We start from the raw sequence: 26,262 nt of genomic DNA on the forward strand, positions 1-26,262 counted from the left end.
GAAGACTGCTTTTTAAGAACCTGAAATTTAAGAGCTTTATCAAAAGGTTTTCAAATATTGAAATGGTTTTAGGCTACAAGTAATTCAGAGATCACTCATTAAGACAGAAAAGAATGCTTCTGTTATTTAGAAAGAGGTATTTGTATTTCACTTCTTTTTGTCTCTGTTTCAAGAGGCTTGTTGATATGCTACATACATTTACTGCTGACAGCATGCTTGCCTACCACACTAAGCAGTTAGAGAAATAAGAGAAAAATTACACTTCCTCATCATAAACTATTTTCCAGACAATTTGGTACAATGGAAAGCTTTCACTTAACTATAGTTTCAGAGAATGAGACAGAACACTTACTGATACCTTTCAGCAGCATTTACAGATACTGTAAAAATAAAAAGCTCAAGCAGCAAAAGAAAACCAAGAAGTTGCTATTAGAAAGCAATAACAGTTACCTTATTTTCATTCAAATACATGAAAAATGCTATTTCAAAAGCAGATATTTACTTCTGTTTGTGTGAGTGAATGTAAATACTTGGAAATATTTATCTATTTTATTACCATAAATGACAAAAGCTAACAGTAACACTGTCCAGTTACTCTTGGCATGACTCTTGAGAAATGCTTAAACAAACAAGTATGTGTACAATTGAGTGGGTTAACTGGTACCACACTGAAAAAGTGCATTTGTAAAAGGTATCACATACACCAAGCCTGGAAAACATCTCAGACATGGCAGTACTTGAAATCATCACAATGATGTGTGAACCTGGTGGTTTGCAGGAGCTTATTTGGGATAACTGAGATTTAGTTAATACCTTGGTATTTAAAAGTTGTTTATGTAATGGGAATAGATTTTTTTTCCCCAAATATATACAAATACGATGTATTTGATTATCTTGGAAACAATTAGAGAATTCAAAATTGGGAGTCCAGAAAATGTATTTATCTTTTGCTAGGAGCTAGCTAACCAAGAGATGTTTCCACACAGAGAACAGAATAAGTAAACTTTGAGAAATGCTTTGCTCTGTCATTCTACACATATTCAGCTTCATTTGGGGAAGAGATACAAGCTCTCCTCTTCTGTAAATACAATAGAAGTTTCAAATGAGAGGAAAATAAGATCCCACACCTTCTCTCCCATATCTCAGCTGATCTATCAGCAATGCTACTTCAATTCCTGTGGCAGGAGTAAAAGGACACCTGAAAATTCTTGATCTGGGTGATTTCTTGGTGTCAAATTTCACACTGTTAGATGTTGGCATTTTCACTCAAGTACTCTAGTAACTGCTTTATTTGAAGGGTTTGGCAGCTTTGTAGTAGTTTCTTTCCAAATGCTTCAAGTATTTGCATGGCTAAGGTTATAACTTCTTAACTTATGAATGGCAAGATGGCCTGCTATTGTAAACTGGAATTTCTTCAGCTGGTGGAGAATGAAATATTGAAAAATGAAAAAGACTTGACTATGATAGCAGTAAGTATGGGCCAATAATATAAATCCACAGAAAAGGTAGTACTGAGGTAATTCCCAACAGTGAAAAGTACATATTTATTCTGATTTAAAGCTAGTGAAGTCTTACTACTGGAAATAGTTCTGTTGAGTTTTGCGAACAGTTCTGGACTGCCATGTTACAAAAAGATGAATTTTTATCAAGATGTGTACAAAGAAAGTCTGCAAGACTGGTAAAGGGAATGAAAATTCCAATCAGGTGAACAATCCTTGACTTGGGCACTAAATTAATACAAAAAAAAGGTCCTCAATCCCCTCAACCCCAAAACACATTTTGTCTACAACCAAATACTTAGGAATAAAGAAGAAATCAAGTATTCTATAAGATAACTGACAGTAAAGATTTAGTAACAAGTTATATATAGTGACCACTTGAACTAAAAATTGAAGTAAATAGATGTATTACTAGAAAATGTTGCAGAATGTTGTTCTTTGCTTTTGTGGGTCATTATAGCCTGCATTCACTATATGGGTGCATTTAAGATAAGTAAGTTTGTGTCTGAAACAAGGATGAGCAGAAAATGACAGTAAGTGAAAATGGATCTCGGAGCTATAATCTCTATTAGCATGTGAGTACAGGCAGATCCTTGAGAAGTAATAACAAGATATGACTCAACTCAATTTGACAGGTGAAAGAAAGGGCAAACATGAAAAGACATTAAACTAGCAAATGGTGTTCCATTTTACCTATCCAATTTTAAGCTAAAGAGCAGTACACAGAAACATGAACCTCATGGAAAGACAGCAAAAATGCAAAACCAACTTTGCTTTCTCCTGTAGCAACTTTCCAAACCCTGTGACAGATGAAAAAGGGCTGCAATACTGATGTAAGTGAGACAGATGAATTGTCTCACGCCATTGTGAATACAGAACTAATGTTCTACACAGAACCCCAGGCATAACAGAGGAAGATTCCCTTGCAGGTTATGTATGTCTAATGGTAAAACGTTCTCCAAAATTCAGACCTTAGCGAACCAAGACTGTCAGGAATTCCACTGGACAGTAAAAAACCTATAGATCTTCCCACTAATAAACACATTATAGAATTAATCCAAATTTCTGTTGATTTATGATTGCTGAAGTCTTTGATACTGTCCTGAATAAATTACTAATCTGAGGCAAAGTTATATGCTCGATACTGACTTTTCAACACTCAACTGTTTTCATACAAAGAAATAGTCACTAAATTATTAAAAACTGAGAACAAAATCTCTTTGAACAATGTGCACTCTTCATGACTTACTTCTGTACAAAAGACAACATTCAAGATGGAATCAACACTTTAACTTAACACAGAATCTTTTTACTGCAATAAAACAAATAGCCCCATAAAACCCCAATCTACAATTACCTGGTTGGTAGAAATTTGGTGAAAGTTCTCTGGCAACTGCTCTTGCAATATCACATTCCTGGCGAGCAGCCTGAGCAGCCTGATCCGCAGCATCAGCTTTAGCTCTTGCATGTGCGGTTCTGTACAAAGCAGAAAACAGTTTATATGCACAGGAGTCTTTTATCAGGTGCATCAAGCATGTGAGAGCAAAGGACCTCAGCTATCATACACTATCCTGTACAGTGCACTCTTAAGAGTGCTGTGAGGAACTGCAAATCAGTGAAGTATTTCAGGATCGAATCACTATTCCTCTCAGCTCTTCAGTCCTGTTCATCCTTGAATGATATTTAGTTGCAGGAACACAATTTACAGGCCAAGCTTGCAATTAAAACTTCTAAAGAGAGGGAAAGAATAGTATCTGACAGAAACACAGGATTAGGATTTATTTACTTGTTACCAGAATGTATACAGAAGTGCACAGAAGGTCAGACTGGACCACCACACTGACTCCTAAACAAGGTTCTGGGAGTTCAAGACACATGGTGTTCAAGGGGGACCGAGGAATGCTACTACCTTCAGCAAATTTCAAAGTTTGAAATTTGTCAGTGCTGGGTGCCATGTGAGAATTTCTGAAGGGCAAAATTCAAGTATATTGGCCCAAAAAATAGGAAATGTCTTCTACAATCAGATCCTGCTGGTAAGGAATGGCATGGAAAATGTGTTTAACTCTTCAATAAGCTTTTGTAGAAATGGGAACTTAACTGTCCTAAATTCTTGTGAGTCACTGAATTTCAAATCAAAAAACAATCTGAAAAGGCAAGTTTTCTGAAGTCAAGACAAAAATATGGAATACTTTGGTAAAGTAATCTGCACTCTGCTTCCACTTTTTTCTTCTTGCTATTTCTCAAAACCCCTCAAGAACAGCTTCTGCAAAGGCCTCTGATTCCAGACTTCAAACTGATAGTTGTGTTACTGCAGGCTTGCATCACTGCATGTCCCATCTTCCCTATCCACTTCATTTTCCAGTCATCTGTTTAAAAAATCCTGATGGTAGTGATCTCTCTGTGCCTCTACAGCATTAGCACATAGCCTAGAGCTATGAAATGGCTGGCTGGAACAGAGGGGAAGCTGAACATGGCAAACCAGCAGAATATTTTGAGATTCTAAAGATATTACTAACATTTCTAAATCAAATGCATTAAATCTCATCACTTTTCTCATAACATTCTAGTAGAAAACTGACACAGAAGTAAAAAAAGAATTAGTTAACAGGACAACAATAGCATCAAATTTTATCCCATGTGCCTGGTAATAGCAATGAACAGCAATTAAATAAATTAAAATTTCCAACAACTTCACTGTAAAAATTCAGTTTTATTTTCAAGACATAATGAAGGGTTCTATGTGTTTTAGATAAAAGAAGAATTAAACGTTAGCATTAACCAGAATGAGCATTGAGAGATTAACAGTATGGCAGACTTTGCATTTCTGAAAGGATGTTTAATCCCGTAGGGTACTAGTATAAACACAGACATAAAAAAACCACATAGACAGTTTCATCTGTGGTGCCTGGAGAAGATATATTTAAGTTACATCCTCCCTAAAATGTGTGTGGGGATAAATGTTGAATGTTCTTTCAAAGTTTAGCTTGTCATAATTTACTGGATAAATATTAGCTTATGCTGCCTTCTTGAAGGTCCCCCTAGGTCTGTGAGAAAAAAGATAATGAGCAAATGAATTGTAACATCTTTGCTTTGTACTCAGGATGGGGGAAAGAAACTGTTAATAAAAACAAATACACTGTATAATCCCATATGTGTTCTGTGTGCAGTTCATGAATGGGTGTACGGTATGTGCCTGCTTAGTAACAGTAATCAAACCCGTTCTGTCTCTATAATCATTATTTTCAATTAGATGAGCTATTCTTAGCTCCTGCATAATTATGTCTATGTAGCATAAACCTAATGAAGCAGTCCTAGTACTGGGACATTGTTTTGTGAAACAATAATGTAGTCTGCTCATAGATAAACCAGACATTGGTCATTTTGTGATGAAATAACAATCAGACTACTCCCATACAAAAACAGCCTAATACTATTGCTACTGCTAAACCAGACATTTTAAATGCTAATATACTAAACAACCAGCACCAGTAAAAGATACTGCCAGGATAATACATTTGTTTTTTGATGCCCATGAATTTTCTATATTATTATATACAAGAAGCAAAACAGGCATTCTGTTGAAAAGTACAGTATCAATTAGTTAAGGAATTAAGTGGTGACATGAGTAAGAAGCCAGTGTAACTTTGTCACGTGAAGCTGGGCAGAGCAGGTCACAACAGGAAGAAGCCAAAGGAACAGAAGGTAAATGAGCACAGCTTTCCTTGGCTGCCTTATCTCACACCTCTTTTTTCAACTCACACTTCCTGCTATTCTGCCTCTTTTGTACTCTCAGTGAGGAGCTCCAGCAGAGCAGAACAGGAGCCAGCACTGCCAAGGCATGTCCCAGCAGTGACACGGGAGCAGAGCTCAGCGCTGAGACCAGCACTGCAGGGCAAGGCACAAGAACATCTTCATTCTCCTGAGCAGGCCTTCGACAGCCAGACTGAAGAGTGTGCACATGCCCGTGCTAAGGCACTTCCCTGACAGCCTCTTCACCGCTGATGAGCGGCGACACAAGTGACAAGAGCGGGGAAAGCGGCAGAGCTGATCCTCCTGCGCAGAGCAGCGGCTCCGTGCCCTGCCCAGGAACGCAGGCTCTCCGCTCCGTGCAATTGTTTGCTATTTATCACCTCGGCATTTGGCTGCTTCCCTGGCTAACTTCAGCAACGTGTGTTTTATCATCTCCGTTTGCAACTGCATACTTAGATAAAATTTAACTTCTTGCACATTTAATTCTAAGTGTCAGACTCAAATAATTTTTCTGCTGCTATTTATTTCCCTGGTTTTTTTTTATTCCGACTTCCACATTTGATCTGCCTGTATGTTTTCCAGACGACTTGCTTACAATTACTACTGCTTGATACTACATTTTTCCTGTACTTGTTTTATTCTGCCTCGAACTGACCCACACACTATCAGCCTAGCATTATCAAAAACTGTGGAGAAATATTTTAGTTTTGAATGACAACATTTGTAAAGGAGAACTATCCAAGCAGAAATAGAATACATTTGCTCCATTTATGCTTCCTACAGTTTTGGAAAAGTTTCTTTACCTTTCATTTTGGGGGTAGACAAGTTTTGTTTGCTATCAGCAATTATTCATAGAAATTTAAGTCTATGATATATCACATCAAAATGACCAACAACTGTATGACCACCATCTACTTGAGAGCTGTTTTTTTTCCTCCAGGGAACTCTATGTCCTTTGCTATGACAAGAGATCTTTATGAGAACTCTTGAAAGCAAAACTCAAAAAAAAAAAAAAGGTCTCCTTTCCTATCCCCAGCCAAGAAAAAGACTGTGGTTGTTTTTTTCCAGGATTGATCTCATGTTTGAGCAGCAAAATAGAAATTATGCAGGGAAGAAGGCAGCAATCCACAGACTGCAAAACAGTACAGAAAGATAAGTAACTTGCTTTGCAATGCTGCATTCTAATTCATAGCAAAGAACCTTTAACGATTTTTTTCATTTTAAGTGAATAGGTGGCTCTTTGTAAAAAATTATTTCTCAGCAACTGTAATACCTAATACACACTAGTAACTTCTGAATTACTGTGTGGTTACATGTGTATTTCTCCTGGAAAGTATCAGGACTATCATTAATATTCAACGTGATGTGACAAACACACATTTGAAAGCTTTCAAATGAATACAAAAATTAAAGTATTTACCAAAAGCAATTCATATTTAGAGGGAAAACTACCACTTCAGTAATGAATGCACAGAGATGGTAAATTTAATGAAGACAGGGGCTTCAAATTAAGTTGTATCTGTGGCAGGAATCAAACTGCACTTACATTAAAAAGGCATTTGTAGCTATAGCTCATGGGGAGTCCTGGTACCACATGGCAGCATGTGGAGTCCCTGTGGACACCTGGTAGATACCAGTCTCTGTGATCAGTGAGTGAGGGCTGGGGAACCAAGGCCTGACTGAAAACCTGAGAAACTGCACACCAGGGTCTGATTTTTAGAGCAGCCTAAGTTTTCTAGACTGTGGGACAACTGGTATCACCACTGATATCTTTCTTTTTTGTGTTTCACTGGGTAGGTAAAGAGGAACACATCATATTAACTACACTCAAAAATTATAAACACAGAGGCTTCTTACAAGCAGCTCCTTCTTTCAGCAATATTATGGTCAGATTTCTATCTATTTATGTATGAAAAATAACTTGAAGGAGGAGTGCTGAGGTTTGAAGAGCTTAAACAATATTATCTCCCTTTCTGCAGCAACAATGCTTATATAGAATGCCATGTGCCTGGAATGCATTATGTAATGTTTATCTAAATTTAAAACCCATTTAGAACTGTCCATTACCCTCCAGATTATTTTGTATTTCCATGGTATCCTTCAACGCACTTGTAATGCTGCCTCATTCAGAGTCAACTAAAAATGTAAGCAGCACATGTTTACTTTGTTTCATTCTTCAGATTTTATTAAACACAGTGAATCCAGCATAAAGCTTTCCAGGAGCTTGCTTTCTATTTCTTAAAATTATAAAAATAATTCTGCTTTCCATTTGCCAAGTATATGACACACAATTATGCTCCTATCACATTACCCTAAACAAATAATATTTACAATGTTAAATTAACAGATTTCTGTATTGCAAGAATAAAAATATCAGTAATGGCCAAACCTACATGAAGTTCTTAAGAGATATTTTTCATTAATGACAGGTATCAGGTTTATCTGTGTAACATTATATATTGTGTATGTAATGTTACCAATTACCATCCTTCTTGAAAATGAAATTCTCTAAAAACAATCCGACCTTCCTAAATCTAAAATGCAGTGATTGCTCTAGGAGGTTAAGGTTTTTCTCCCAAGTATAAAACTTTCCATTTTCACATTTGTTTCTATCTGTCAGAGAAAAACTTTGCAATCTGCAAAACCAGGTGCTGGTAAAACTGGTACAGAGATCCATAGCATTTCCAGGTAAAATGAACTGGAGAGAAAGTCTTTAAGGAAGTTCTTTGGTAGATTATTTTTTTCCTTGTCCCCATTTTATTTCTATATTCTCCTGATATTATATATCAGTAATGAATGCTTAATATATATAGAACATCTATGCATTTTTTAACATTGCAAGTCAGAGACTGGCATTTATCAAGTGTTGTAATCATTCTTCTCAGCTTCTTTCAGTGGTAATACTGGGTGAAAACCAATATTCTGCTATGGTAGCATTAAAAATACATAATTGCATGACCGTGTAGAGCTACCTAAGAGCTCTTGGCTTCATAACTCTCAGCAACTCATTGATGTTATAGCTTAGAAGTGAGGGTAGGTCACTTGCTGAATTACCAGCAAGAAATGGGGGTGTCTGAGAGAAACTGAAAGAGGAAAAAGACTGATTAATAGATAATGCAATACAAGGGCTTCACGTCAGTAAGTAATTTAAAGCGATCCTAAACTCCAGATTGAATTAACAAAATGAGACATATGCCCTCAGCTAACTTTACTTTATCAAACTCCTTTGAACTTTACTGATTTTTAATCTCAACCAGCCACTGCTTCTTTATGAACTGACTTCACTCACTAACTGGACTAGCTTGGTGCTACCAGTGAAGTCTGATGTAGTAAAGCATGAGCAGGTCTATTATGCAAACACTGCTGGCACATCAATCTGTATCACCTTACCTAATGGATTTTGCCTCTGAAAACTCCTCCTTCCCAGCCTAAATTAATTTCTCATAGTTTTCAGTCCTTACTCAGAGGAAATTCAAAAATACTAACCTTTAGTTAGTAATGCCTGAAAAACTGAGGAAATAACTCACACTTGGCAAACAGCCAACCTGGTTTCAGTACTTGAAAACATAACCTGGGGCTAATGACTGGTAAGCCAGATGCCAGTTTTAGGCATAAGTAACAGCATAAATAAATTGGATCTACGTCCACAGAGATTTATAGGCTAGCAGGGTATTGTGCCAGACATCATACTTTAACAAAGTATTTTGCCAAACACTTCATACACATGTAAAGATTATGGGTCCTATACCTTATCTTGTTTGCCTTGATTTAACATACTTGGACTATTTTTTTTTTAGGTTTTTGATTTTGTACCTTATGGCAATGTATTCAAACAATAGCATAAATGACATGCAATTAATGAAGCACATCAGAATGGATTAAAAGCTAACTGTGACACATTTCAAAGCTTAATGCAGAAGACATCAAAGAAAATGGTTGACCATGTGCATTTTACCTTAGGAGTCAGTTTCTTGTTCCAGAATTTTTTAGTATTTCACTTTTAGAATGTCTCAATACAAGCTAAAACATACTGTGGTAGAGCTGGCAAGTTAAACAACTTCTGAATTCTAAAAAAACCCAAAGACAATTTACTGTAACCTAAAGCTACTGTAATCTACAGCTTACTGCAACATGAAGTCCAATCATAGCAACTCCAAACCCCACTGTGTTTAAGTGTACCAAAACAAAACACTGGGAAGCAAAAATCTAGCCAGTATTGGAGATGGCCATGGAAAGCAGCACAGAAACAGATGATACCCTGCTGGCTGGTCCCACACACTGCTGCAAAAGGAAGTGTTAATGTGCACTTGACACATTTAGAGACAAAAGTATAAACCAAGGAATTTGTTTCTGCTGTACTACATAATCCAGCATCCATAAAACCACCAACAGAACAATGCCCAGCTCATCCACATCCCAAGAAGGCAAAAGTAATGTCAGGACCACAGAATAACTGTGGATCTAAAAAAACAAGCTTTTTGACTTACACTTCTTGAGCCTTCTATCTACTTGTCATTGAAAAAAAACACTGAAAAGCCACTTACCAAGGTGTACACGCAGGTATCTGACAGTGGAATACAGGGAAGACATAATGGGGAAGAAAAGTGTTTCAGATAAAGACATAACTGCTCCCATGGTTAGAAGCTGAATTTGGGCACAAGTCAACCTTGAAACCTTATGGGTATATTTTAGAGAGAAAACGATGGATATTTCCAAGCCTTTGCAATGATATTAGGCACTGTAATCAAAGTGTGCTTTAATCCATTTTCTGAGAAAAGAATTACATAGTCTTTTGTTTACAGGAAGCAAGATTAGTTGATTTGGGGACTGTTTACATTAGGTAATTCAGACAGCTGACATAAGGGCTCTAATGAGCTCATTGGAGACACCCATCTTACTCCATTAAAATAAGAAACTTTTTCAGTTTGGACCTCTGAACCATACAAAAGTCAGACTCCTGCAGTGGTCAGCATGTTTGTAGGCATATTTACACGTGCCCTGCTGTGCCTACAAATATGGCAAACATCAATCTATGTGCTTGTTGAGGAATCAGCTGCCTTCTTATGCCAGATTTAGAACATGTTTGTATTCTCCTTCAGATGTCTAGGGTCCATATCAATAAACCCAGAACAGCTCAGCAACCTAGGAGTGCCAAGGTACTAATTTCTGTAATACCAATCACATATACACAGCAGTTCAGAAAGATTTTAGGTGAATGAAGGACAGCATCCTTGAAATAACATATTTCTGAAAATCCACTTTCGACAATTGACATAAATTAATTCAATCTCCCCAGTCTGTCTTTCAGGCCCTCACTCTTGGTCACACGTTTGGAAAAAGACTCACATCATGCAGATGTCTGAATTTACAAAGTTTTTTTGAATTGCTGTTAGCATCACTAGAGAGGCTGCTTTACATGGCACTCTCCTTAACTTCAGGTGTCCTACCAGCCTAGCATTATTTATATGCACAGCAGATACTCTGCTGCTGTAAAAAGGAGCTGGGTCTTCATGTCATGGTAATCAAACTACTCTGTCAGTAGTTTGAATGAATGTGTTTTGCTTTCATATTGATTTACTTGCCTATAGCACTGGCACAGAAATCACAGAATCATTTAGGCTGGAAAAGACATTTAAGACCATCAACTCCAACCATTAACCAAGGCTTGCAAGTCTGCCACTAAACCACATCTCTGAGTGCTCCACATCCAGAAGTCTTTTAAATACCACCAGGGATGGTGACTCAACAATGTCCCTGAACAATTTATTCCAATGGTTGGCAACCTTTAGGTGAAGGAATTTTTCCTAATATCCAATCTATACCTCCCTGTGACAGCCTGAGGTTGTTTCCTCTTGTCTTACTGCTTGTTATGTGTGAGAAAAGGTTGACACCCACCTCGCTATATGTTAAAGATGGCACAATCTTCAATTTCATCAAGATCAGCACCATCACTTCAAGCAGAATGCAAGTTTTCCTGTAGGAAAATTTACACTTTGGACAAAATACACTTTTGTATACTATGGTCATTGGGGGTTTTCCCCTGTTTTTGCCAATGGTGAGTCATTGACAGCATTTTTTTTTTTTTTTGTCACATAGATCTTGATGTTTATTTCTCTATCTTACATTATAGGACAGATTGCATTATATTCTATTTTACTACCAAGCCTCCTCAGTGAGCGGTATTTTCTTCCAGTTCCCTGACACCATAATATTAATTCCTGCAGACAAGAAGGGACTATTTTTTGAAAGGGATAAGGGAATAGCAGTAAACAATTTGCTGTTTCCAATCACTAAAGCAAATTATATTGTTTGGCTGAAGAGAGCTTCTGAATCTAGCTGGAAGCACGAAAAAAGATAACCACTTTAGTTTCAGCTGCTCCTGATGACATGGTTAAGTAAAGAAAAACAAAAAGGAGATAAATATGTTTCTCCTCCCTTCATCATAGCTTCATGAAAGAAAAACTTAATGTAATAATGAAGTGCGCAGTGAAGGCAATCATACTCAAGGAAATAGGAATGCATGGACCACTGTGATCATTTGCTTAGATAATTTTTAAGGTATGTTTAGTGCATTGCACTTCCTCCCACCACAGATATTTTTTTTTAAATTGTTCTCCATCTGGGACAAATAAAATAAAATGTTAAGTATGATGACTGCTATCATGAGTACCAATATCTGGAAGCTGTTCTACACTGTAAAGTATAAGAAAACAGAAACATTGTTCCAGTGATACAACTAGATGAAAAATAAGAAAAGCTTACAAGAAGAGATTGGGATTTTTTAAAAATACAAATGGACTGTTTTTTCCTTTCAAAACATTTTGTTTTTCAGTATTCTACTGATTGTTACCACTTTAAATTACTTTCAAAGAATCAGAAAATATGACATCAAATGTATTATTTAGAATTTTTTTTGTTGAATAGTTCTAGTTAGAAAACTTTTCGAAGCTCTATTAATCAGTAAACTTTAAAAAAAAAACTGTGTCAAATGTCATCCATGACAATGTCTGTATTCCTTTATCTCTCCCTTATACAGAGTTGATGTGGTTTTTTAAAACATTTTTTAAAATTTCAAGAAAAAAGAAGTCCACAGTGTTAGAGATATTTTAATACCAAAGCTTTTGGAGAGTAATACGTGTAATAGAATACCAACATCTGATCTCTCTGAAAATCAAAATACATGTAACTCGCAACAAACTTGTTGCAGGAAAACTACATTCCCAGAAACGAGAGGGAAAACGTGAAAAATTAGTTGAAGTTCTGTGGGGTTTTACTGGCTTAAAAAAGTGCAAGATAAACTCCCCAGTTATGAGTACTTCTAGGAGCATGCTTCATGCTTTTTCTAAGTGACTCTGGCAGTCTGTACTTACTACATTGCAGCTTTAGTACACGCTTAGTGTCTTGGTGTTTATTTGCTTTTCTCCATTTCAAAAGCTTCAGCACACACATTAGCTTACATTTTCTCAAAATAAAGTAATATTATGAAATTAAAATCTTCATAACAAATGAGAACAGAAAGGATACACCGACCATAGAATAAACATAGAAGAGGTTCGTGCATTGCACAAAATTGTCTAGAAAATAATACAAAATGAGAATACTGCCTAGAACATAGTTACAAACAAAATACATTTTTATGAGAAATAACAGTGGCATTTATGCACTTGTAACTAAAAAAAATGTGGTGTAACGAAACTATTTAAATGACAATCATATTGCCATGAATTCAAATAATCTGTGGCAATGTGATAGGTTTTTTTTTTAACAGCTTTTAAAAATCTTCGGGCGTTAAAATCTAGTGCAATACTCTCAGCCTTTTAAAGGCATTAACTGTGTTTAAATTTACTTTTTTGTGTCCTTAGCAATCTAAGACCCAAAACTAAATTGGGCTTATCTTTCTTTGCATGGCTCATTCCTATTCCCTGATTAGGTGCCAGATGTCCAGAAGAAAAGCATTGATAGAAAAATGTCTAGCAAACCATTCTGGATTAAGTTCTTCCTTTTTCAGTTATTTAAAGATAACTGTAACAAAGTTCACAGGAATATGTGAATAACAGAAAATACACATATATTACAATTGAGCAGCTTAATTAAAAAGGGCCTAAACTCTCCATGAAAGACAAGTGCTCAAGTGTAGGGATGGCTGTAAGTAATTTGCCTTTTCTCCAGGCTGACAGATACCAATCAGGCTGCTCATATTATACATTAAATATCAAGAAACCAAACAGGTTAAACAAGCAGAGGAAAGACTTTGATGATCCTTCCATCTGTAAACATGTAATTCCTCTTAACTAAAGAGCACTGCAGATTGAAAATAACACCAGATAATTTCAGACATAGGGCAGCTGACAGCTATTTCACAGGTTTTGCTATCTCCAGCATGAAGGAAATGCAAAACCTGAGTTTATGACAAATGCAGTTAACAGCTTTAAAATAATCCTCTCTCATATACATACCCCCCTCCAACAAACATCTATGCATATGTTTACACTCTGTAGTCATCCATAATGATGCCAATATAGCTTTGAATAAACAACCAACACATCCTATCAGCTACCAGAAAAATTGAAAACCCGGGAATGTTGCTCTGTTCTGGTTCACATAGGGCCGATGATGCCTAGATGCCCAGAAGGCTTTTGTGGCATCCAGAGACTGCTGAGAGTTCACAGCAGCCTATTTGTTCCTGCTTAGAGCAGTCCTTGACTGCTTTGTTCAGCTGAAGTCATGCAGATCTGCAGAGTAAAGTTGAGGATTTGTTATTGTATTACATATTTAGCAGTAACCATTCATGAGAGCAACAACTTACTGCAGACTTACGAAAGTCTACTGTTTTAGACCCTCTGAACAGAGCTGGTCATGGTCTATTTGCTTCTTTTATTTTTTTTTTTCCTTCTTATCACAGGCCTTGTCTAGAGCCCTGACATTTTCTCCCCGTCTCCTCTAAAAAGTAAGCTCTTTCTTTTCTGAGTCACTAATAGCAGGATTTTAGTGTAAACACTACTGCATGCCATGAAAAAGAAAGCAAATCCCAAAATAATCAGTCCAAATGTCTCTTTGACCTCTCTTCACACAAACACAGATTTATCAGACTTTCCAAGACTATCTAAAGCTTGATGGCTTTGACTGACACAACTGAGACACTGGAGCAGCTGGTAAGACAAGAATCTTCTATCAGGCAATACCATGTGCTCCCTGTCCCACCAAAAAGCGCTTCCTACTGAGGCCCAATCTTGAGATCTGGTGCCGGAGATCAGGATTGGTAAGCAATTCTTAAGCCTCAAAAACAAGTCTCCTAGTAAAGCCACCTTTCTAAACTGCAGGTATTTGAGCTTTTAAGAGTATCAGAGAAGGGCCATACGTTGCTGCCTTTTGCACAGCAGGGCTACCAAGGCTTGCCAGAAGCACCGGACCTGCTCTATCTGCACTGAATAAAGGTGCTGCACGCACATGGCAGCGTTTCCCAAAATTTCTGGCCGTGACTAAATACACACCCATCTAAGTCTTGCACTTGTTGTGTCTTCAATAAATAACACTACAGCAATAAGTGCTGCTACTACAGCAATTCATGCTGCTGACAGCCAGGGGTAACTGCAAGGGTCTGAACACCAGGGAGTGACAGGAAAATATTTGCACCTGCTACTTTTCTTGAGGACATTAAAGGAGCCTCACCATGTCAAGGGCATGTATCTTGGCAGGGAAAGGGCTGATAAATCCTGGGAAAGCAGTGTCCTGGAATAACCCTGTGGGCTGGAGGAATTATCCTAGAATCACAGAATCATAGAGTGGTTTGGGTTGGAAGAGACCTTAAAAATCATCCAGTTTCCACCCCCTGCCGTGTCCAGGGTCACCTTCCACTAGACCAAGTTGCTCAAAGCCCCATCCAGTTTCGCCTTGGACACTTCCAGGGATGGGGCATCCATAACTTCTCTGAGCCACCTGTTCCATCATCTGACCACCCTCACAGTAAAACATTTCTTTTTAATACATAATCTAAATCTATCCCAAAAATACCCTACATAAACCCTCTGTTTGAAACCCTCTCTCTTATCACTGCACTCACTGATAAAAGAGTTCCACCCCACCTTTGCTGTAGGCTTCTTCTGGGTACTGGAAAGCTGCTTTAAGATTTTCCTGGACCCTTGTTTTCCCTGGGTTAAATCACCGAAACAACAACTTATTTTGTCAGGTTGTATATCAAAATGGCCCTTCCTAGAGTCTGTACTGATCCACCTTCACCTGAATATGTATCTTATTTTATGAATCCCAGGGGGGAAATATGAAGGTCATCAACTGGGAAGGCTTCAGTCATGCCTCAGCTCTTCTGCTGAAGCCTGCATTGCTGGGGGCTTAAAGGAGGAATGGAGGACATACTTTAAGAGCTACTGGAAGGGCAGGGAAAATGAACACATGCTTTCTTGGAGAATTTGATAATTCACTATGATCAGTGCAAGGTAATTCTAAGATTAACCCATTTTATGTAATTAGCGAAGTAATAACAGTAACAAAAATCTCTCCCTCAACAAATGTCAGAATTCCAGCTAGATCTACTGATGTAATGCATGCCTACTGAACATGGAATATGACCTCATGTATGCTTAGCTGACACTATCAAACAAAATTTGAGGGTGTGTTCCACGTAGCAATCTTGCTGCTCTGGCATGAGCATGCTCCAGCAGCAAGTGGATGCACATGGAATATGATTTCTCATTGGAAATGTGAAATAATTTTGTAACAAGGAGAGACTTACTCTGCAATCTTATTAAATAAATAAATAAATAAATAACATTTTCACCCTCGGTGAGATAGATGCATAGTGGAAGTCCTCCTGAAATGAACCAAACTTTAGCCACAAACTCCAGTGCTTGGAAGGCTTGCTGAACTACTGCAACGCGTTAGTTTGCCAGCAGTTATGAAGAGATCCTTCAGCAGAGGCTGAAATTTGCTTTTGGCAGTTTCTTTTTCTACCTCGTATGCAATTAAGTCCAAAATCTTGCAAACTACTTTTGCTTTAATGATCGACATTTCTAGCAGCAAAGCCCTGTTTTCAGTATTCAAATACTAAGAAAAGAAGATAAAAATTACCTTTTTTAAAGGGTCAGTATGGGAGCTAAATTTCTACTTGACAATTAAGCCTGGCATTCCACAGAATGGGGAGACATAGAAAGAAAGCTTTTAGGAGGTGTCAGGTGTAGGGTCTTTGTGTACTTTGGTCAGAGTTTATACGTGCAGAAACTCAACCTTTCTCTAAGTTTGTTAGGAAAGCCCTCACTGCAGAGAAAAACAGTACCTTTTATTCACTTTTAATAGATTTGAATAACTGCATTTTGAATAACTCAAATGGCAGTGCTGTTCAACACTCTAATATCTGGACAGAAAGCATACAGGTCACACTGCGTCCTGTATCACTGCACTGTATTTCTCTCTTATCCAGCTGACTGGGCAAAACCAGAAGTGAGTTCCTTATTTTAAACACATGATATGTTTTATAGAGAGTGTGAGCATCATGGCAAAGTTCTGGACACAGCATCCTTTATTGGTAATATCAGATATATCCTGCACTACCTCTGTAAAAATGTCAGAAAAAATGCATTAATCTTACACTTTAAACATGGTATGATAAAATTAAGTATTACCAGCCTACAAGTGAGACAGCATGGGGAGAATTTTTTTTTTTTTTGAGAGGAAAGAAATTGCCTTTTTTATCTAGCTTGAGAAAATACTGATTCCAGTGCCAAGAAAGCAGGACCCCCACCTAAAGATCTTATGAGAAACAAGAGGGTAAATTTTGTTTGAAAAAGACTTCACAGAGAAAAAAAAAGTCTTCAGAGAAGGAAAAGAAATAAAACTGTCTCTGGCACAGAAAATTGAAAGTGAATGGACTAGTCAGGAAAAATGGCAGTTAAAGACCGAGCCATCTGACATCCGAGCAATTAGTCTTGAGGGAACAGGGAAAGATGGGGTCTGAGAGCCTGTATTTTCTAGTGTTGGTTAAAAAGAGTTACCTGCTTTTTTATTCAATTTATCAGATTACCCCAGAAACAAGAATAGTGCCAAAGAACAAGGGAAGCTGACTCCCACAGCAGCAATGCAGAAACATTTGTAATAATGTTTGCAATGCTGGGACAATTGTTTTGGTAACTATACAGACTAGGATAGGGAACGTGTGTTGCTCCCTCACTGCCCAGGGTGAGAGATCCCAGTTCTTGTAGTGAGTCTACAGTACCAAATCTCCATGCTCTAAAAAGGTCCCACTTCCTCCAGAGTACCTGAAGCTACACAGTTCTATGAAAAATGGTCAGGATATTCAATGTGTCCATTTCTTCCTGCAAGGCTACTTGGTTAAAGCTAGACCCTTTTGTTTCACCAAAACTGAGCTCTTTGCTGTCACATGAACAAGGTGTCTTCCCACCCTACATGAAATGATGATTTCTTGCCTGCAGACTTAGCAGTCAGCCAAAGAGCTATAGCAAAGCTGAAGCACAGTTTCCGCACAGAAAGGTCAAGTTATTTGGGGTCCTTGTTCTTAGAGGCTTCTGCTTGTCAGAATGCCTCTAACATCACTTAGGAGGCTCAACTGGAGTCACTCTAAAAATATTCAAGCTCTTTTTTATTGTTTTGCTCTACAAATTTCATCTCTTTGGCTTGTGCTTACTACAGTGTTTTCACTGAATCTAGCAGTCCCCCATTAATATGGAAGATAACCCTGCATGAATAAGAAGCTGATACGACTTCCCTGATGCTAACCATCCATGTATGCCTCAATCTTCTGAATCTCCACACTCATTAATGATGTGTCACGAGACCCAATTCCTCTACACACACATTCCTCAATGGTAAAGCCCTCTGAGGATGACAGGGTAAGACTGCTGTCTCTCATTGGTGCAGACCAATTCTTGAAAAATGGTGGAAAAAGTGAAAGCGCAGTTGACAACTGACTTGCCCACTTTCAATCAATCCTGAGGAACACTCACAAGAAACTCTCATAAGATGCCAAATAAGCTGGGGTTGGGTAAAAAACTCAGCACAGGGGAAGAGTTCCCTGTTCAGTGGGGAGGGCAAATACCAGAGAACCAAAACTCTTCCAGGAACACTGTATAAATATAAAGTGCACTTGGTGCTACAATTTTTATTTGGGCTAGCTGCTGTCTCTCGAATTCAGTGATGGACCAGATTAAGTGGATCTACCTCCCTGTAACTGGGATCAATGATGAGTTACCCATGCTGCAGTAACTATGGCTACTGATGTCCATGTTGGAAGCATCAGTGGTACTGTCATTCTGAAATTTTTATACCTCAGCAGGGTGTAAGGACATCAGTATGTTGCTAACTCTTTATTATTCTGTGACATTTTGCTCTGGCAGTTGGGTGTTAGTCCTCTCAGTGGTGTACTTAAAGGACAGTAATTGCTTGCAATCGAAATGCTGGAGCTTGCTTAGGGTTTGATGAGGCCATGAGCTGCTGCAGAAGACAGTTTCAGCCATCACCCTCACATTCTGTGAATTACAGCAGATAAGGGCAGGCATACAGGCAGACATAACAGAACATCGGAACATGCAGTTTCCTTAGCAGAAGAACTGTTGACTTTATATTGTGCAGGAAGTGTATTAATTGAAAGGTGGACTAAATTTAAAGTTTATGATTATCTAACTGGGGGCATTTGTACCAGGGAATAATAGATCAGGGCAGAGTCATGATTCTGTATATTCTGGAAGGTTTTGGGAACATTTGGGTTGATAACAAGTATTTTCAATATCCATCACATTCTCTCACAGTGAGAGGGAAGTAAGGCCCCTTCTATGCTATCCTTCTACTTGGAAGCTTTACAGATCTTGTACTTTGCTATTCTACATGGAAGTATAAAAGGGCTAAGCTGGATGTAGGTCCAGAAAATATGCTGTTATTAAAAGCAAACTGACCAGCTCCCACTGTCTAACCTGGCTGAGGTGTGTATGTGCCTACAATGACACACACCTGAAGGAGAAGTGCCATCTGGTCAGACTGGAGCAGGATGTACTGCACTGATGCTGCTGTGTGAATGAGATTTTTGCCAGCGTATGTCAGAGCTGAATTTAGCCCTGTTGGAGAAGGGATAATTAAGCAAAGAAGAGTCCACCTCCAGCTAATTACTTTTCCTCCTACAATATATCTGAATTAAAGAGTATGAATTACATCTAGCACAAGCTTTAGAAACTTTGACAAAGCAAACTTTGGAATCCAGAAACTTAAATACCCTTACTTTAAAAATTTTTAAAGAGATATTTGGAATTCACCTGTCCTTGAATTAAACTGAAGTAAAAAAACCATGTTATTTGGATCAATTAACATGGCATAGCACCTAATAATCAATATTAATGCTACCCTTCTATTCTCTTAAGTGGTTTTCTTTCCTACATCTGAAAATTATTTCAGAATATGTTTTTTCTTCTCATTTAAAATGTATCAATTAGTTTGAGTAAATCATGAAGCCAGCTGCCTTCTCTGTATCAAGCATTTTCAAAACACACTAGGAAAAGGCACTGTTATTGTGAAAGTGCATGAATGAACTATACATAGTTATTCCAGAGTATTTTATATATAGGAAATTTTACACAACTAAAAAATAATTTAGTAAGGAAAACAATTTCTGCATTGGTGTAGTCTGTTGATTTACCTACTCCAAATCACTTTTTAAAAAAAATTAAGACACGTTTTTTCCTTTCCCTTATTATAATGCTTTTTGTATGAAAAAAATCATGTTTCTGTTCACAATTTGCTGTGATGAAAGGCTGTGGAACACAGAAGCAGTACCACTCATTTCAGATAAAAAATATTTCTGAAAGATCTGACAATTTTTCTCTCTGTTATCCTTCAGAGGACATTTTTTTACAGTGCTTAAAAGGAACAAAGCATATGTTGTTTAAGCAAGTTCCCTGAACAATGGTATTTGCCTCTTAACAGTGTCAGGCTTGTGTCAGAGATCAGAAATGTTAAAAGGAAAGGAGACAAACAGGTTAGTTAAGGAAACAAAACATGCTCAGCAACAATTATACTGTGAAAGCAGCTAACTGCTACACATGGGGACAAACAGCAGAAATGAAAGTATCTGAGAGAGAAACCAAGTGAATATGAAGCAAATAAAAACTGCAAATCAGAAAAATGTAGCCTTTAGATAAATTTTACCAATAAGTCTAAAAAATAAATGATAGACCTTAGAAAATTCTTTAGTACCCATATGATCTTTGTTATGGGCCATTTTTGTCTTTATCTTTGTGAATTATGGAGGCAAGAAAAGCATTAAGGACAGTTTCTGAATTCTGGAGTTCTGCTACATCCACTCAGACAGAACACTGCATCCTTGACACTTACGGTACAGGAAACAATACAATTCTTGACAAGGGTCCAGTGGGACCCTTGTTCAAAAGAGGTTTTTGTGTATGACTGGGGATTTTTAGGTGGTGATGGTGGTGTTATCTTGTGTTGATGTTAACCTTTTTTTTCAAACACCAAAATCTCAAGCTGTTTGAAGCTATACATTTCAACCTATAGAAACAGACTTCTCTGTCAAGCACCAACAGCTTCTTTATCTTTACTTACACAGGTGGCAATGAGAGAACAGTCTCCTTGTGAGCACATTTATCCTTAAAATGTTCAAATTGGTAATTTAAAAAATTTGTACTTTTTAACACAGATATTAAATTAACATATGAACTTTATATATTAAACAATTATATGGATAATAAATTAATATATGGAACTTTTTTACTACTGTAGCTGTATTTTCTAATCTATTTCAATACTGTCAAGAAATAGGTTAGAAATAATCTTTACATATCACAGCCCCAAAGTCTATTTATCACTATATCCATGAGAATTTGAATTTGAATTATTGAATGGCAAAATGAACAGCATATTGCCTACAGAAAACAAATAAAATTTACCAAGAACAAACAGGGCAACCTGTGCTCACTTTCACAATTTGAGTGGAATGAGATACAGTTATCTTACAGTCTCTGATGTGGCAAATATGTGTTTGTTTTGATTTTAAATTATATTTGTCTTTTAGTGAACTAATCTTATATTATAAAAAACATGTACATGGTTTCAGAAACAATAGCAACTGAAGCATTAAAACACCCCCTGCTATTGCTTTAAAGGGAAATAATATAGAAAGAAATACTAGGTCCCATGTGCACAGTCCTACTGTTCAGAGGATTCTCTTCTCTGGCTGGCATTTTGCCTGAACACATTTTTTCCAGGTCATCAAATTCCAGATTACACTCATACAACAAAGGAACACACTAGATCCCTTTAAGGGATGGTGTAGGAAAAAAAATCAGGTAAACCAAGGCTATAGTTGCATATATGCTTAAATCTAAGGAAAAGAACAGCTAAAAGGAACCATCTTTTCTTCCTCCAGTCTCAGACAGCCATTCCTGAACTCTGATCAGTCTGTGTCTCATGTTTGCAGCTGATTCCTGGTACTGGTTCCTGGTACTGCAGGATAAAACATACTTGAAACCACAGGCTTCAAGAAAGAAACAAGGAAGTGAGAAGCTTAAGCAAATAAAAGGGCTTGGTATAAAGAATACTCAGCAATTTCTTCAGCTCTGGGGGCTACTGAGTCTTGGGTCATTCAGCTCCTGTTCAGAAAATATTTATTTCTGGTTTTGTAGGAAACACTACCCCAGAAAATGCAACAACAAAACATGAAGCAGCTGCTTCTCTTTCCCCAGTTTTTGCTCCAAATGCTGGATTTGTTTGTATCTCTCTGTCAACTAAAAAAAAAAAAAAAAGATCAGTATATGACAACAAAGTCTTTCTCTGGTCTGTGTGATTGTGAAATATGTAAATATGTGAAAGGACTTTGTCCCTCACAGGGTATATTCTTCTACAGGTGCTCAGTTTGCACTATTATAATGGTGAGGGGGAATTAAAGAATGAGGTAGCTCATGAAACCAAGATAAGCAGATTCACAAACTAAAATATGATACTACTTAATAAAATCAGGCAAAGTAAAACAATAACTGCAAGAAGCCTGTAATGGCTGTTTTGGCTCAGGCAACTGTACAATATGCTTTCTCAGTAACTTCTCATCCTCTGCAGCTGGAAGGAAATACAGCCTTCCTCACTTCCATGGCACACTTTCTCTCAGGCTACTTAGTGAACTGTGTTTTGGCCAAAAGGATTAATACTTTGGGAGTCATGCAGTAAATACTTCCAAAAGATTGAAGCAACTCAGTAATTCAAGACACTGTCCTCTAGACTTACAGAGTGCACAGATATTCTGCTTACTTGAAATGTCAATCCAGTTCCTAGCTTGCCTCCATAGGTCGTGCATTTATGTTTATACTATAACTCTCACCATATCCTTTAAGAGACTGATCGACTGAAAGATGGTCTTCGACATTCTTTAGCAAAACATCCCTTACTGCAAATATAGGTCAGAAACATCTAATAGAAATTTGCCTATGGCAGCACAGTATTTTGAGACATGAAAAACACTCTTTCCTATAGAGAACCCAAAAAGACCACTAGGAGAGAAACCAAGATTCTACTTGCAATTTCATAGAAGATAATTAAGACTCATTTTACATGATATTTCACACTCAAATACTTCTCTGTTGTTCAGGTCCTCTTGTGAACCTTAAACCCAGTAAAAAATGTAAAATTTCATTTGAGATAAGATATGATCTTGCTGCTTTATTGACACACAACTTAAAACAGGCACAAGTGATGCAGATGAAAAGTAGAGGAAAAAGTCTGCACCAAAAAAAACCCTAAAATGAAAAAATCTCCACCAAAATCTGGAACATGGGAAAAATCAGAAACACAAGAATTTTTCATATGCTGTCCAGCAATGCAGGACACAGTATGGTTACATTTTTAAGAGCTTGACATCTTAGAAGAAAAGGGAAGACTGACTGTAATGAACAATACATGGGTAAGTTTAGACAGTCTTTTAAAAGCATTAACTTAAGTTCAAAGAGGTTATTCTAAGATCCATGTTTATCATTCCATACACCAGTGTCCTACTTATGGCTCCAAAGCTTGCCATAACATAAAGCTTGTCCATTTCCTGAAAAACCTGGTGCTGGTGATAAGGGAAGGCACATCTGGCTTCAAGGCAATATTGTGACGGGCCTCATGCTCATTCTGCCCTTTCTCTTGACACAAATCTGTTGTGTATATGCATAGGACCCCATACAGACCACATTCATCCATTTTTACCTCTGGTGACTGCAACAGGCCACCTGGCTTACTCTCACTACAGTGTAGGCATCTCTCTGCATTTAACCTATATGTACCAATTCTCACTGAAACAAAGTAAAACTGCCATGTGAAATTTTTCTACAACTATCCTGTTTCTATCACCTTAGGTAACAAACAACATATTGCTTAACTGAGACATTATTCAGAGATTTACCAGATTTTCCACATATTTACTACAGAAGCCTATAGACTCTGAAATAATGAAATTAAAATAATCAGCTGTACACACCAAAAATAAGCTTCCTCTCATAAATCTACTTAAAAGTTCTTGGCAGCTACACGAAGATTGTTTTAATGAGTACACACAGATTTATACACAACAAAATTGGAACTATCTTGCTTACATTCACTGCATCTTGCTGACATTAAGTCCCAAGACAACAACTATGTAGCAAAACAATATTAACTGATATATATAAAAAATAAAGATCATGCCTTGCTTGAAGCTATTCAGTTGATGTGGAAAACCAGGTTATAGCTGATGAGATGGAAAGAATGATCACCATAGCAACAATTTACCACTTAACAATGAAGGGGGAAGGGTGCATCATTTCTTCCTACTTGCACATGTAAACAGGATTTGTTCAAAATTCTCAAGTTCAGTGACTTATTCTGTTCTTTCAGTAAAAAATGCAGTGAAAATTGTATTATGTAGTACCTCAGCATTATATTCAGCATCATATGTCAGTCCTATTGGCAAAGACAAGAAATTCAGTACCAGAAAAAATATAATGATGGTTTTAATTTAAAATTCTCCTTAGTAACATAAGCTGTCATGGAAAAGCTTGTCTCAATGAGGAATAAAACATTCCAGCAAAGTAGCAAATCAAAAATATAAATTGCTTGATTTTAGCAATGTTATTCACATATTAAAAGAAAACCTGAATTATATTATCAACTTATTTTAAAATAAATATTTTGGTTAAAAGAAATACAGACTGCAAATGTACCAACATAACATTACCTATTACTGCTCTGGATAATTTAAAAAATATGATTTAAATGTGCTTTCCTACCCTTCTTTGGAGTTATGTGTCATGTGATATAGAAAGAATGTGTATAAATGAAATACACTTTAACTGTTTTCCTCTGTCTGCTCCACCACTCCTCTCCATTCACACAAGAACCCCTCAACACCTGTAACTTGCATCACCTTGAAGTTCACCTCAGTCATCTTCAGGATTGTCCACACTGTTCAGACATATTAGGATGAAAACAGCACAGCGAGCAATGAATTGTTCAGCAGCCACTGAAGACAAACTGAATGACACCAAAGTCTTCATTAGCTGTGTTGGGTACTCAGCCTTTGAGGCAGCCACGAAGTTCATTCACCCACCCATTATTTTACTTCCTACTTTTACCCCATCTCTGCAGCACGCACACTTTATTCTCAAAGTGCCGTGGTGAAACAGATATTTAAACTGCTCTCATTCTACACTTCACAGGGATCAGAAGCAAAGCATTATGAAGCTCAACACTGCTGTGTTCAGATATGAGGAGTAAAAATCCTGATACTTAGAAATAATACTTACATCCTCTCACAGTGAATGGAGGAGAATCCGATGTACCGATTAGGCACTGGGCAGCACTTTAAACGCCAGGAAAATTCAACTTGCCTAAAGGAAATTCTTAGAGACATCTTCAAAATACATTCTCTCATCTGTACTTATGCAGCTCTGTGATAATGAGTTTCAGGCCATAAAAATGTTCAAGAATTTAAGCTCTAAATTCACGCATTTAAATACAGATGAGTGGCTTATGGTCAGTATTCAGAAAACACTGCCAAAGGCAGAGCTTGTAGTCCCACACATCCTTTGTGTCTCTGCTGATAATTAGGACACCAACTCAGGAAGTGTGAAACATGAATTGTGGGTGCCTGCTTCCAGTTTGAATTTGTACTATCTACATACCAGAGGGTGTGTGCAGAACAGTAAAGCTTACGACAGAAAAAGCTTTACCTAAAAATGATCCAAAAGTGGAAAAACAAGTCTTTAAACTTTACCTCCAACACACAGGATGTAAAAGTCTAAATTCAGTTACAGGAGAATGCAAATCTGTGCAGAGCTGGTTATTACTCTGAAGACATCTCAGAAGAGTCAGGAATGATGATGCAGCCAAGAACAGCAAAAATGGTAAAGGATTTCTTAAAGCACTCTCCCTACAAGAAGGAGGTGCCAGACTAGTCCTGATGATCAAAGTGCCTTAACAGAAAGCAGAAAAAAAAAGCTAGCTAGCAGTACTATGTCAGAAACATAAAGGAGATATTAATGTACAAAGGGTTTAATCACTTCCAAAAGCTGAAGAAAACACTACAAAAAACACTACATAAAAGAGCCAACATAAAGCACTCATGAGTGTCAGTAGCAGGGCTGAATAAAAGCACCTCCAGGGAAAAGGGATCAACAGTGCTCACGCTGTCACACAAAAACCGCATGCAAATAAGTCATTATCTGCCACAGCACTCAAATATCCTGAACCGTAGATATAGATATGGCTGCAGCATAATAGCTGAGATCTTCCAGAATAAACACACTGCATTACTTATGCCTGAAGCTCATTCTTGGTTTTGGGCAGATCAGCACAGGCACAGTTGAGGCATGGCATGGCACTTGGCCTAAGGACACAACAGGGCCTCTTCTGTGCATGCAGATGCAAGCTCCTTCCTGCTTGGCAACAACCTGCTGCCCACCACTTGATACTCAGGAAATCAGAGAATGGAAAAGCAGAGAAAAATGCTTTCCCTGCTCTCCTATCGCTGCTAAAT

General features: G+C 37.5%; 1 protein-coding gene across 4 annotated transcripts in view; it reads right to left on the reverse strand.

The window, feature by feature from the left end:
• Positions 1–26,262, reverse strand: part of JPH1 (junctophilin 1) — an 82,622-nt gene that overhangs the window by 24,823 nt on the left and 31,537 nt on the right. For all 4 annotated transcript variants that reach the window (XM_038123904.1, XM_038123895.1, XM_038123877.1 and 1 more), the window contains exon 3: positions 2,857–2,975. In XM_038123904.1, coding sequence (XP_037979832.1) covers positions 2,857–2,975 — 119 coding nt within the window. The remainder of the gene's footprint in view (positions 1–2,856; positions 2,976–26,262) is intronic.

Source organism: Motacilla alba, chromosome 2 (assembly GCF_015832195.1).
Source record: "Motacilla alba alba isolate MOTALB_02 chromosome 2, Motacilla_alba_V1.0_pri, whole genome shotgun sequence".
NCBI lineage: Eukaryota > Metazoa > Chordata > Aves > Passeriformes > Motacillidae > Motacilla > Motacilla alba.